Source organism: Canis lupus, chromosome 18, assembly GCF_048164855.1.
Source record: "Canis lupus baileyi chromosome 18, mCanLup2.hap1, whole genome shotgun sequence".
In the NCBI taxonomy this organism is placed as follows: domain Eukaryota; kingdom Metazoa; phylum Chordata; class Mammalia; order Carnivora; family Canidae; genus Canis; species Canis lupus.
In genome coordinates, this window is record NC_132855.1 from 29,953,323 (window position 1) to 29,968,697 (window position 15,375).

Genomic DNA, 15,375 nt, shown 5'->3' on the forward strand with positions numbered 1-15,375 from the left:
CTCCCCACTGAGCAGGGAGCCTCATGCAGCACTGGAGCCCAGGACTCTGGGATCATGACTAGAGCTGAAGGCAGCTGCTCAACTGAGGGAGCCACCCGTCACCTCTGTGGAGGTCTTGATGCTGTTCTTCATTAAAGAATTTTGTTCACTTGCTTCTCTTCTTCCAGTCTCAAAGGTCACAAGGGTGCCCTGTGGAGATGGGCAGAGGTGCAGTACACTGATCTGATACAGTTTTCTTTCTCCACTTAAAACCATTGCACATGGTTCAGAGCATGTAAATACCCCTAGCAGCTTCAGATCTCAGCAGGAGCAGAGCTGAGCAGGTGCTGATCTTGCATCTTGTCTACCTCTGGCCAGACGCACATGCCTCTAACCTCCTTTGCTCAGGTGCCAAGATACCTAATGAGTCACGCTATCACAGTGGCTGGAGGTGGGAGGCAAGCCCATGTAGCAGAGCTCCTGTCGTTTCTGACGTCACATTCTTTTTTTTTTTGACCTCACATTCTTTAGGCATCTGTATGCAGGTATATTTTTTTTAAATCTTCAACTAGAAGTTGTGAGGGTTTTACTTTTATGGAAAAAGCAAAGAATTTTCTCTATCCCCCCATAGATGTATTAAACAGGGTTACTTTAGTACAATGTGAAATAAAACTTTTATGATTTCCACGTGGGTGTCTTTAGCTATTGGATTCTGTCTACATGCAACTTCTAGAAAACACTTTTGGAAAATACATTCGGTGAGGAGAACCACTAGGTGGCAGTAGTACAAAGAGTTCCAGCCATTGTACAACTGCATTACTCTCACAAAATGGGGCTCATTTACTGTACATGTTAAATTTCGGAGTAGTGCTGTAGCATTTGACTATAAAATAGAGAGAGGCTTGATAAAAGCATGAAAATATTAGGCATTAGAAGCCCAGGAAAAGACAGTTGGCAAGATAAAGAAGATGGGGGTATGCTTAAAAACAACAAACTATTTTGCCAAAACTTGAAAAAGTTTTAGCAAAATCATCTAGATGTTTTTCCTGTAGGTTACATAACATTTTGATTTTACCATATAAACACAAATTTTTCTGGCTAATAAAATCATTACATATAACTATTCCCCGTGGAAAACTTGAGCTTTAGAGGGACTTAAAGCAGGCATCGTCGGAAGACATCTGGTGCTTAATAAACAAAAACTATCAGAATTAGGCATTAAAGAAAAGGTAAAGCCAGGAGCAACAAAGAATTTAAAAGATAGGAAATATGTATGCAGTGGGGGAAGTGAGAGGAAAAGTGAAATGGAAACTTTTCAAAATTTCTCGGCTGACAAAAAGGGTTTAAATTTTAATCTAAAAGGGAAGGAATTCACAGTGGTAATGAATAATTATAACTACTGGACAAGGAGTAGAATGGGTGGATGTATATTAAGCCAGTAATATGGACAGATTTTAAAACGGGGATCATGCATTGTGGTTTAAGCCAGAAAGAGAAAAGCACCTCTTTCAAGGATGTAAAAGCAAAACACAATTGTTGTTAATGAGAGTTTTGGAGGAAGAAAGCATTACACATGCTTCAGTGCAGAAGTCTGCTCTGTGGTTACTGTGTTGGAGAATCACATCTGGCACCTCATAACCCCATCAGACATTCAAGCAGCCAGGAGTAGAGTCTGCTCTTGCCTATGATGTGAATAGGAAATGTACCAATAACATTTACTCTTTGCACCCTCCTTCATATTCTCTTTTCCTTCTCAGAATGTTCCTATTTCATTTATTTTCTTGGCTTCTCCTCCTGGTCTTTAGATAAGTCACTTCTATATGTAAATTGAAAACCTGCTGGCTTCAGCTAAACAAAACATCAAATTTGGATTTACTACTCTTACATGACTTATTAAGAATGCATCTCAAGACTGAAAACTTGATGTGTTTATTGTAGCTCACCATCTACCTCATCCTGATGTAAAATCTAAAGGACAGCAAGTCAGAACACTGGGCTGTTAGGCCAGCCCCTGCTTAAATTAACTTTAAAAAAAATAGAATTAAAAAAAAAATAGAATTAAATAATTTGAGAGGCGTTTCATCTTTATGATTTTTCACTTTTTTCCTTGCTCTTAAGTTTTAGAAAGAAGCAATCTTATTTTCAACTCTTTTTCCCCCCCTTCTATACTATAAACATTTATCATTTTGGATTTATGAGTTTTGGATTGATGCTATAAAATTACCATAAATTAAGTTTCTAAGATATGAAATTGGTTTCCTGTGTCTGAAAGTTCTGAAAGCCTTCCGTGATGTATGGGTACATTCCTTTAGAAACTATGAAGTGAAATTGCTTACACTTTCACTTTCAATAGGTTAATACTATTTAATCCACTTTCCCTCTAGGCTACTTATAGAGCACACCTCGGTGGCGCCAGCACTGTCTTGCTTATCTTAATTTGGGATTCCGAGTCTAAGCAATTTACATGTATCCAATAATATATCAAAATGTCTCTACTACCTTACTGCACAAGCTTGAATTACATGAGTCACATGTGTGATGCTACTTATTATTGAAACGGAGGAGAAAAAAGTTACCTAAGTAATTGGCTTCAGTCAATTTTCAAAAACTTTTAAAGCTAAATTAGAAACCATCATTAAAGTGAACATTAGTTTTTAAGACCACCTTTGAAAAAAGTTGATGTGATTAATGATATACCAAACACCCATTGTTTTAAAAGATTTATTTATTTACTTGAGAGAGAGGGAGAGAGCATGGGAAGGAGCAGAGGGAGAGAGAGAGAGAATCTCAAGCAGACTGTGTACTAAGGGTGAAGCCCAACATGGGGCTTGATTCAAGGACTCTGAGATCATGACCTGAGCTGAAATCAAGAGTTGGGTGCCTAACCAACCAAGCCATCCATGTGCCCCAAAACATCCATTTTAATAGATGGGGAAAATGATAGGTAAGTTTAAAGCAGTTATGTTCTATATCTATACAGAATAGCCTGTGGAAGTGAGCTTAGCTGTCAATGGTCAGACACTATGATTTTGAGGTTCTGGCTCAAGGTTACTTAGTAGAGTCAGCATCTCCATTGTTTCCACCATCTTGCTTTGAAAGCTGTGGGCCACTGAACATCACATGTTTGTACTGAATATGGAAATCATCCCCGACTTTTAAAAGATGAACTTGGACTAACACAGGGATTAAAGAGAGTTGGAGGGGTCAGAATATCCTCTTCTTTGACACAAACAGCAAAGATCCACTTGGCTCTTTTTTATTGGGTGATTCTTCTGCTTTGTTGTTTGGGAGGGATGGTCCCACCTTGAAGGGCATTTCAGGTAGAAGCTCAAATGAAGGGACCATTGAGATCATAGTCCTATCCTGATTTCGGTGTCCCTCTTCAGCTCCTGGCTATTTGCCCTCAGCAGTGGACTGGGGCCAAGTATAGGAGGAAAGAAAACATTTAAGAACAGAACCTGAAAAAAATGGAGGCCCTCTCCTGAGAGGGGCACTCTATCGCTCCTGTTGAGTCCTTAAAGCACTGCTAGGAAGCAACTCTTAAAGATGATGGAATGCAGGTGTCCAAGTGTCCTTCCCAACAGTGGAGCTTAATGAAACAAAGCAAATTTGAGAGAAATGAGGAGAGCAAAACTTGAGGAACAGGAGAATGTAAGTATTTTGTGGCTCCTGCTGGTGGTGGTGTTTTGCCCACGTGCTGGGAAAGAAGCAGAGAGATGGAAGATCAGGGAAAGTCATCTCAGCCAAGAAGTAGGATTTGGACACACATTAGATCCTGAATTAGAACCACTTTGCTGAAAGGCAGGGAAGAGGAAGCAGGAGCTGGGGAGGGAGGGTATGGAAAGGCAGACCTCCTGGAGAGAAGAGGTGGGGCCCTCCTGACTCAGCCTGGAAGTCTGGAAGTCAGGAATTCCAGGTTCCAGGACCTCACACTTGGCTGCTGGGTTAGGCCTCCCTGAAGCTCCCGGCCCTGTGTCTCCTGGGCCATCTCTTGGCAAACCTCCTCACAGACGCCAGTGGAGGGGGAAATGCCAAAATGGATTAGAGGTTTCCCCTCCAGGCTATTTTCTCACCCTCTGAAGACCTTGTAATTGGAGTGGAATAATAACAACGCTTTAGCATTTTATGCGGGTTTTATGGCTTGAAAAGGCAAAAATGTTAACGCTTGAAAGTGCATGAATCTCTCATTTTAATTAATGAACTGAATCTAATCTGTGATTGCAAATGAACCTCAGAGAAACTTAATCTGGGCACATTACTGCCCCAATACAATGAGTAGTTCATTACCTAGGAACTTTTTCCCATAGAGTGTCTTTAACCAAAATGAGGCAAGTAAAGTGTTCACAATGTGCGTATTTGCTACCAAGACTTCTCTCAAAATGCTTCTTTGGGGGAAATTGGACATAGCATTCTCTCCATTTCAAAAAAATAATCTCACTACAAAGATTCTCAGTTGGAACCACTGTAGTTATGTAACTTGAATTATAATCACTATGATTTTAAGGAAAGGTCACTCAAACTGTTGTGACAGATAATGATAAGGACTTGAAATTAAACTACCAGGCTCAGAGAACTAGGAAAGGCACTCCTGTACTCCAGATCAGGGCTGACACAGTTCTGTGCTCATGCATACACAGTGAACAAGAGAGGCATGGGCTGGATTTCAGACTACCCACTCCCTGGCCAGGCACCTTCATTCAGGGCATAATCCTGTTGACTACGATAGGACAAACTTGAGTGCTAGCTTCCGAGTCTTGTTTTGTAAAATTGCTTAAATTATTGAGTTCTTACATTTAGCAATCTGATTAGTTTCATATCAAGCTCCTTCAGCTCTCTAAGAAATATTTAGGTCAAAAGACATAAAACCATAAACCATGGGACTGTTGTGTCCCCTTGTATTGGGGTGTCATGTAGTGAATGCATGATAAATATTTACTGAATGAATGAATAAATGATAAATATTTATTAAGCAAGTGAGTGAATAAATGTGAAACAAAGAAATAAGGCATGAGTTTAAGTTTTGGCATTTCTTAGTAGTTTGGTTAAAGCTCAAACACTTGCATTCCCACCATTCAAGAGGAAATCATTCTAATCACATCATAGGATTGCTGTGAAGATTTAAATGAGACTATAATAAGCATTTTCTCAACGGGAAAGACATTCAAATATGTTGTTATAATGATGATTATTTCAAATGTCAGTTATGTTGTTAAAATCTATTTACTACTTAGCAGACTTTCTAGACTGTGAGCACATTAATTCATCGTCTAATTTACATAATCTACAGTAAAACCATTTTTGAGTTTGTTACTGCTTCCAAATAACATTAATGTCAAGAAATGCTCTTTAAAAACATGTCTTACAGAGGTAGCTTAATATTTAAGGTGATCCAGAGAGCTAGTTCGTTTCCTATTATATGGAAAAATGAAGATAAATGAGAGTTCCAGATCTAGCATAGACAGTCTTTTCATCACCAAAGCATTTGTTCAACACACAAGGGCCAGATAATTCCAGTACACAGGCAGGCCAGTCCTGGGTCTTTCACAGACCTTATCATGTTTCAAAAATAAGCATGGGATTATTTGGCATCTAAGGGGACAAGGCAGCCATGTTGCCAGATCCACGGGACACCATTCAGGGTGTAGTCAATAGAAACGTGCCCCTTGGACCCGTGAACTGAGAAGAATAAGATGGGAATAACCAGAGATAATGAAAACCTATTTAAATGGGGGAAGAGGAGAAGAAAGGGTGGTGATAGATACATCATAACTAGTGAATGGGTAAGGATGGTAAGTGGGGGTGAATGGTCTTGACCAACTGCCCAGTTTCTGGCCTGAGTAGATTTGCTGAAGGGAGGCGTGGGATATGGGAATCAACTCAGATTACTGTATGTTTGTGAACATCTGTCTCCAACTTCTTTCCAAAGGGAAAATCAACATGATCTTAGATTAACAACAAAAAACCCCATGGAATTCTCATGAACTTGGCATAATTTTAATATTTGGCTTTGAATAATCTACGTATAAGCACATGAGTCATTTCTCCTCAATACAGTAGATGTTACTGATTAGCACTGAAAGCAAATGAAAACTATAATTACTCTATGTATTGATCTGATCAGAACCTCCACCATCAACACCATTTGGCACATATTCAAAACATTGTTTCAGGCAATTCTGAGAAATGAACAGAAAATGAAGAGGAAAGAAAACCACATCTATTTCATGACATTATATAAACAAGTCTCCCAACTCTAAAGTTTGGAAACCCACTCATTGGTCTGAGCGTCTTTTCCCTTGGTACACCCAGAACCATTTATTCTCTGTTGCAATCATGCACGGGTTATTCACCCTTCAAGATTATAAATTTATTGAGCAAGAACTGTGTATTATTTATTTTTCCAACCCATTTCCACTTTCTTCCACTACGTAGGTCACTTCTTTGCTGGGTGTGATTCAATATACATGAATAAAATTTTCTGTTCATCCACTTAGAAAGCTTTAAAAAAAACTTCATTTTTTTTCTTTTGGTGTCAGCTTTATTAATATAATTCATATACCACATGACTCACCCATTGTAAGTATACAATTCATGTTTTTTAGTATATTCAAAGAGTTGTGCAATCTTCACCACAGTCAATTTTAAAATATTTCCATTACCCCTGGAGGAACCCCCAAACTTCTTATTCTTTAGCTGTGGTTCCCCAGACCCCTCTGTCCCCCAGCCCTAGACAAACAGGAATCTATTTAAAAATAATCACCTCTCAGTGTTGTTATCTCCTCAGATGTGTCTATTCTGGACATGCCATGTAAATGGAATCATAGAATGTGTGCCAGAACTTAGTTCTGAGATAAAACCAAACATACAGCTTTAAACATGTAAACCTTTTGGCGCTTTTGTCACTTCCCTTTGGCATGCCATGTCATTTCTCAAAATTTTTTTCTACCTCTTATTTTTTCAAAAGCAAGTTTTAAAAGAGAGTAAGATTAAATCTTATTTTCAGGAATATTTAAGTATTTAGTTATAAGCATTGATCAATATTAACCTTAAAAAATGAAACCTGTCCCATGTTATTACTATTTTAGCTTATGGCCTTATAAACAGACAAACTGATACTTAGGATCTTCAGATTTGGCATCCCCTTTAACTCTTTCACTGTGGCATCAATGTTTGTCAGCTCATTGTGGTGTAGCAAGAGTATGTGCAATGAAGGCAAAGAGTGCAGGCCTGAAAGAGATTTTGTTTTTTACGAGATTTTAAACATTTGTAATGCTAATTAAACATCCTAATGAAACAAAAACAAAGAATACATTTCAGCTGGTAAAAGGAGTCATTATTAATAATAATCTGACTTATCATTAAGAATAATACAACAAAGCATAAGAATTTGAATAATTGAGTGTGATGTGGGCCTGTGGAGCCAACTTCTTTCCACTGTTATTATTTTATGTTTTTTTTTTTTAATTTCCTGTAGCAATAATTTTTAAATTTGATTTCAGAAGGCTTATTTTCTTTACTCTTCTTTTGGTTGTGTTTTGTTTTGTTGATGTTACTTAGATTCATGATGCCAGTCAAGGGAGTAATTACACATTTAATTCAATACCTTCCCCAAAATTGCTCAGGTAAATATTTTCTTTACACCACAGGAAGCCACATATTAATATCATTTTTGTTGATTCTAAATTTCACATTTTCCCACATTTTTAACATAAATTAAAATGAGTTGTGTCTTTACAGTAGCTGGCTGCATCATAGGTGAATTGGCAAGATTTTCTTTCTTAATGGTACATGGAATCATGATGATTCTTTTGGCTCTATGATATGTGATATTTTAAAAAATGTGTGCTGAACCTCTTTGTATTTCATGATCCTAGTAGATCAGGTACTTTCATCATCAACTGAAATTGTCAACTTGACTTGAAATTGTCAATTTAGAGATAGTTACACATGTAAAATTAAAAATTTAACATGTAAAATGAAAAGAGGAATTTGGCTGACAAAAATTATAGCCCCTAAAAACATGAAAACCATTTATAAAGTTGTTATATTTATTAATGCTCCCAAATATTGTTAAAATTTGTTTCCATAATACCCAGTTTGTGCCCAACTATACAGGAGAATGGCAAAATTTCTATTTAAAACAAGTTTCTTTTATATTTTGAATAAGGCACATGACAATATTACATTAAAATTGTAATCTAAAGCACATTTCTCAAAATGAAATATACATAAGGACATTTTAAAAAATAGATTTCCTCACATATTTCAACAGAAACGTTAAAAACAGATTTTTGTATGCCATTAGTGATAGGATAGTTATCAGTTATTACTTAATTGAAAATCTATTCAATTAGCTGAAAAAAAATTAAGACATACCTTTTATCTCAAAGATGGCATTGTTGTTTAGATACAGTTCTGTCAGACAAGAGTTTCTAGTTAGAAAGGTTATTCCTTGGAGCTGAAAATGAGAATTAGAGAATAATATACTTTCTACAGTAATTATATAGAGATATAAATAAATGTGTGCATATATGTGTGCGTGTACATAGACATATTTATAAAATTATAATAAGGTTATAAAGTTTGATGTTTGTTATTATTTCTGACCATTTGGTCTGGGCTATGAATTTCCTTCTGGATTGTCTTTGAGGGCATTGTGATGAAAAGGATGTTTTTCGGTAATTGAAGACAAACCTCTCATCCTGTCTCTTGCAAACTTCTTGCATAGTTTTCCATGCCTCGGTAATCTGGCCTAGCCCCTTTGCTCTGACTGTGCTCCTCACACTTCCGCACCCTGCAGTTTCATTGGATCTGGCCCCACATACCCACCAGGTGATGATCGCACATAATTTAGTGACTAGTATATGCCAAGGCCTCTCTCCTCAATGCTGAAGCCATTTCTGCATCTGTGCATGAGTCATGCCTTCTCTTTTGCCTGCATGACTTTTCTCCCTGGTACATTTCTGATAGTTCCTGAGGCTCACCCTTGTCCAACAGGGCAATACCAACCAATACCAATACTACTCGAGGGGTGCCTGGGGGCTCAGTCGGTTCAGTGCCAGACTCTTGATTTCGGCTCAGGTCATGACCTCAGGATCATGAGACTAAGCTTGGGTCTCACACTCAGAGAGAAGTCGGCTTAAGAGTCTCCCTCTTCCTTTGCCCCTCCCCCATTCACGTGCATGTGCTCTCTCTCAAATAAACAAAATCTTTAAACAACAACAACAACAAAACCACAACAACCAAAAACCCTCCATGCTTGAGTGAGCTTCCACAGGAGGTTTCCATTGCTCCAGAGATTTGTTGAAACAGTTCTTTGGTCTCCTTGCATCTCACTACTGTCTTCTCATCCTGTTTTGACTCACTTTTTGTTTCTCTCAACTTGCTCCTGCGTCAGCACTTTGAGTCTATGAATCGTCTCCTCTTCTCCAGTTTGCTATCCTTTTGTAAACAGATCTCCACCATTTGGCAGAGGACTCCGTCACCTGAATACGCACAGGAAGTCAGGTGCAGTGCTAAAAGCCCCACCAGCCACAAGCCCCCTGTGGCTTCACAGCTCCTCTTTTTCAACAAGGCCTGTCTTGACCAGCCTCCACACCCATGAACCTCCCCATTTTCTCGACCACTCCAATACTTCATTTGACTTGTACAATGAATCAACTTGCCTGCTAGTTTTATGTCTTCATTAAGGAAAAGAACCATATTTCTTTTTAAAAAAAATTTTATTTATTCATGAAAGACACACAGAGAGAAGCAGACATAGGCTGAGGGAGAAGCAGACTCCTTGCAGTGAACCTGATGCAGCATTCATTCCAGAACCCCTGGATACCTGAGCCAAAGGCAGATGCTCAACCACTGAGTCACCTAGGTGCCCCCAAAACCATATTTCTTCAGTATCTTATCCCTTCCCTTCCACCCCCCATTTTCCTGGCAGTATGGTAAAGTCCCATCTTTTTCCATTTTTAAAGATTTTATTTATTTGAGAGATTGAGTGCGCAAGAGAGAGTGCGCAAGAGAAAGAGAGAGCAAGCACGAGTAGGAGAGGAGGGGCAGAGGGAGAAGGAAAAGGAGAATCCTTGCTGAGCAGGGAACCTTGATGTGGGGCTCTTGATCCCAGAACTCCAGGATCATGACCAAACCAGAAGTCAGAGACCTGACTGACCAAACCACTCAGACACCCCCTCACATCTTACTTGTAAGATTAGATTGGGAATTTAGTTCTATTAGCTGCAAATAGTCAAAAGCAGTCTTGAAAAATTCCTCGAATGAACTATTATCTATAAAGGAAATGGGATAGTCAACTCTAGACTGAGGGTCAGACGTCACTCTGTTACTCTGCAAAGAGAACTCCATTTTTTAAAAAAATATTGACTCTATAACTCTGATAAATTTTATTTTTTTAGATTTTATTTATTTATTCATGAGAGGCACAGAGAGACAGAGACAGAGACATAAGCAGAGGGAGAAGCAGGTCCTTGCAGGGAGCTTGGTGCGGGATTCCATCCCAGGACCCCAGGATCACGACCTGAGCCAAAGGCAGACACACGCTCAGCCACTGAGCCTCCCAGGTGCCCTAACCTTGATAAAATTTAGCAATTTGCTTGAGTTATAAGGATGGTAGAGCCATAGAGGTGGGGCAGGTATCTTCTAAAAGCAGCAAGTAAGTTAAATAGAAGGCTATCTTTCCACTTAATACAGGATCTATTAGGGAGAATATTCCTATTAAATAGTTATTGACCAAGTGTTTGGTACTTTCTATATAGAATTTTCTATACTAAAATATACACTCATGATTATGAATTAGTTTTAAGTGTTTATTAAAGCTAACCATAATGATTACTGTTATCTGTTAAATAGAACTGTTTTGACCTTCGATGGGCTGATGCAGAGAGATGCCAACTCATATGATTTATTGCAAAATTTAGTTATGAGACATAGCTCAGAAAAGCTATTTTAGATTTGTATCCAAAGTTTCAAAATGGATTTCTCGAATGAATTTTCTTTGTTATGTTTGCAACATTCACAAATTATGAAGCCATAAAAGGCACGTGTGCCACTCATCTCATTTCACAGATTCATCTGCACCAAATTATGCCAGCATCCATGCAAGAGGACCACCAATTATTTCCCCATAGCTTTTATTAAGTCATGCAAGGAATTATGTTCCTCCCAGGTAGGCCATACAATGCAATAAGGGATGGGTCCCAGTTGGCTTCCTATCCCTTTCTCCTTTTCCTACTGACTTCCTGACAGCAACTCATTGTCTTCTGTCCTTCCTCTCACCATTCCCTGATCTAATGATAGCCACACGTGACACAAGTATAAGAAAACAAACCCCAGTGGAAACCATGAGTTCCTTCTTCTCTTTTTTTCCAGTTGTCTGCCCGACCACACATCAACAGAACATTTCTAATTACTCAAGACTTTAAGTTCTCTTGCATTACTTATTAACACAAGAAGAATGCTAATAAACTCAATAGTTTAATCTTGATTATAGAATCATGATTTTCCTAAGAGCATTAACATCCTTTGGACCATGATTACTGGGATTTTAAGACTACACTGTTTGCTGGGGGGAGATGAGTAGGGAAATGGAGTGGAAAGAGATAAAGCCAGTTCATGAGGATCCAGGAAGCTATTACAAGATTTTGCTCAGAGGACTGTTACTGTCCAATTTTATTTTAGAAAGAAAATAGCAGGGAAGAACCTGCTTTAGAAGGGACAGTAAGTATAATGGCAGGAGTTAAATGAGAAGGGTGTTACACTAATTCAGAAGATTATGTGGTGGCCCAGAGTAGAGTAATGACAGCGGGAGAAGAAAAGTAGAGGGAATTGAGAGACAGTTCCAAGGTAGAATTCACAGGACTGAACGGATATTGCAATGTAGCAAGTTGTTGAAATCAAGATCTAGGAATGAGAAATGGAAGACATGCCACTGTTCTGACACTCAAGCCATTGTTAAAGTAAACGTTACATATTATATATATATGTGTGTGTGTGTGTATATATATATATATATATATATATAGTGTTATAATTATCCATTTATTAGAGAAGTCTACACTATTAATTTGAAGGATCACCATAGGATTTATGTTGAATGTGACATTTTACAAATCATTTACTTTAGTTCAGGGTTTAGCACATAACAAGTGATCAATAAACAATAGCTATTATTATTTTAACCATTATTTTTTATATAGAGAGAGTTGAGAGTACTTACATTTAATGTAAAGCACTTACAGGTACCCACTGAGGTACTACTGGAGAAAAAATATGCCAGCATGAATTTAAAATAAAGGAGGAGGGACTTCTGGGTGGCGCAGTGGTTAAGCGTGTCTGTCTTTGGCTCAGGGCATGATCCTGGAGTCCTGGGATCGAGTCCCACATTGGGTTCCCTGCATGGGGCCTGCTTCTCTTTCTGCCTGTGTCTCTGCCTCTCTCTCTCTCTCTCACTCTGTGTCTCAAATGAATAAATAAATAAAATCTTTAAAAAATAATAGAATTAAATTAAAGAGGCATTCTTTAGAATAGGGCTTCTCAACTTCCATAACTATTGATATTCCATAACTATTGATATCATATCAATTTCAAAAAAACCAGATTATTCTTTGTTGAGGTTGAGAGCATTGTCTTGTGCATTGTAGTATGTTTAACAGCAAATCTAGTCTCTACCCACTAGATGCCAGTAGCATACACACACTCCACTTGGGACAATCAAACGAGAAAGATTGCCATAAGTCCTCTGTAAGGGAGAGATGGTGTGTGTGTGTGTGCGTGTGTGCAAAGTCACTCCTGGCTGGGAACTGCTGATTTAGAGTCAAGGGAATAGAGGAGAGTCATGTCAATGAACAATTGCTAGTTATCAGTTGGCCCCTGTGCTAGATGGTTTCACAGGCATTATCTAATATGATGCTTTACGGTAGCCCTGTGTTATTTGTTTTATTCCTTAGGAGGGAACTGGGCTCAGCAAAGTTAAACAACATTCTCAAGGTAACAGAGCAAGGATTCAAATCCAAGACTGTCTGATTCTCAAATTAAAAATTGGCATATAGTACATGATAATTAGGTTCATTAAAATAGAGGAACCTCCATATAAAGTAACCAGAAGACATTAATTTAAACATACTTTGAAGTAATGGAAAATTCCATATAATTTGGGCTCTTACATGTTTCTGTTGCCTTTATAATAATGTAAAATATTCTATAAATTATTTTCTCTACTATTTCAGAAATGTTCTTCAAAAATCATGTTTAAAACACACCCCAGGGATCCTTGGGTGGCGCGGCGGTTTGGCGCCTGCCTTTGGCCCAGGGCGCGATCCTAGAGATCCGGGATCGAATCCCACGTCAGGCTCCCGGTGCATGGAGCCTGCTTCTCCCTCTGCCTATGTCTCTGCCTCTCTCTCTCTCTGTGTGACTATCATAAATAAATAAAAATTTAAAAAATAAATAAATAAAATAAAATAAAATAAAATAAAATAAAATAAAACACACCCCAAAATATTTGGCATGAAATGGAAAAAAAATAGAAAATAGAGTCTTTAACATGTATGTCTAGAAAAGTACTATATATATATGCATATATATGCATATATATATATATATATATATATTCAACCAACTAAAATTCCATGATGTATATTGTAGAGCTATTTGAAAAAAAAAGTTGTAATTCAAAAATTCTTCATAAATTTTTAAAATAGAGCATTAAAAAAGTAAAAAAACATTAAAAATTATCATTTAATTTTTCAAATGCTCTAAGTCATTTCTAGAACAAGGTATATTAGGTATAAATGAATAAATAAATATATATGTACCCAAACCTTATTGAAGAAACCAACTAAAACTATATATATAGGCATATGGAATATTTTCCAATACTCAATCTAAAATTTCTATTGCTCAAACTAATATTTTCTATTACTTCAAAATATTTTTGAATTAATATCTTCTCAGTGGTATACATATTATATATATATATACTTATTTAATCTTCACAACAAACTCATGAAGGAGGAGCACTATGACTACCTTATTTTAAGCAATGAAACTAATGTACAGAGCTGCTGAATAACTTGTTCATGATCACACAGCTAGTATGTGGTAGCACTGAAGTTTGATCTAGGCTCCAGAGTCCTTGCTGGGAACCACTACACTTTATTGCCATCCAAAGTAGGAAGCTAAGCTATCAGTCATGCTCATTTCCAGACTCAGCTTGAGTCACTAGCTTGACTTACCCCATTCACTTGATCTAATGTTGATCTCTTAAGTGATCTGGGTTTCTCTCATTTGCTCCAAACTTGGATGACCTACAACCTACCAAGATTGAAAAAACCAGGGGCAAAGACCCAATGAAAAGTGATTATAAAACAGCATGGCAGCGTCTGGGTGGCTCAGTCTGTTGAGTGTCTGATTTTTAATTTCCACTCAGGTCATGATTTCAGGGTCATACGATTGAGCCTAGTGTTGGGCTCCCAGGTCAGAGTGGAGTCTGCTTGGGATTCTCTCTCCCTCTCCCTATGCCTTTTCCACCACTTGTGAGTGCTCTCTCTTGATAAATAAATAAATAAATAAATAAATAAATAAATAAATAAATAAATAAAATCTTAAAAAACATGAAATTCTATGATTATGAGTTATTTAAAAGGATTTCTTTTGAATATTGAAATCACAGTATCTCTTAAATGTACATAAAAGTCTAAGTATTAGTTGGGTAGAGTTTTAATAATATATACTGACTTATGTAGGAGAAGAAAAGAAAAAACTCTATAGTTCCAGGATTCCTTTGTCTTCTTTAAAAAACTTCATTTTTGTGGTGTTATTGCCCAATAAATGAAAACATTACATTCATTTGTATCTTAGCTTAAACTATGTACAATACTTGAAAATATAATCTACACTTTAAAAATATTCGGGAGTCACTGTATTTATCCAATACAAAGACTTCTATTCTCATGTTTCCTCTCCTTATTCTATGTTATTGAAATTTTTGTATATGCCTTTGTCCAAAAATAGGTTACATTTCTTGGTTAAATCATTTTAAATGATAATGAGATATATAGTGTAGATATCTATGAATTTCACAATCATGCAGTGAAGCCTTATTTAGGTTATTTATGTTGGTTTACTTTTTTTGAAGAGGTTTTAAATATTTGGCAAAATATAATTCTTTCAACAAAGTTGACATAAAGGATAGAATTAATGTTACCCTAAGGCAACAGAAACATGTAAGAGCCCAAATTATATGGAATGCATGTGAGTACATTTTATTCTCTAACAGCTCTTGTACTCTACTATGGGATTTGTGCTGCTCTAAATCGTTTTTTAGAACAAAGTATATTGTGTATAAATGAATAAATAAATATGTATATACCTAAACTTATTGAAGGAACC

General features: G+C 37.2%; 1 protein-coding gene across 5 annotated transcripts in view; it reads right to left on the reverse strand.

Annotated features, from left to right (window-relative positions):
• LRRC72 (leucine rich repeat containing 72) overlaps positions 1-15,375 on the reverse strand; it is a 33,889-nt gene that overhangs the window by 4,860 nt on the left and 13,654 nt on the right. For 4 of the 5 annotated variants that reach the window (XM_072783904.1, XM_072783907.1, XM_072783903.1 and 1 more), the window contains 2 exons: positions 8,356-8,437; positions 7,096-7,206 (listed from right to left, as the gene is read on the reverse strand). In XM_072783904.1, coding sequence (XP_072640005.1) covers positions 7,096-7,206; positions 8,356-8,437 — 193 coding nt within the window. The remainder of the gene's footprint in view (positions 1-7,095; positions 7,207-8,355; positions 8,438-15,375) is intronic. The other variant, XM_072783906.1, reaches the window with a different exon arrangement.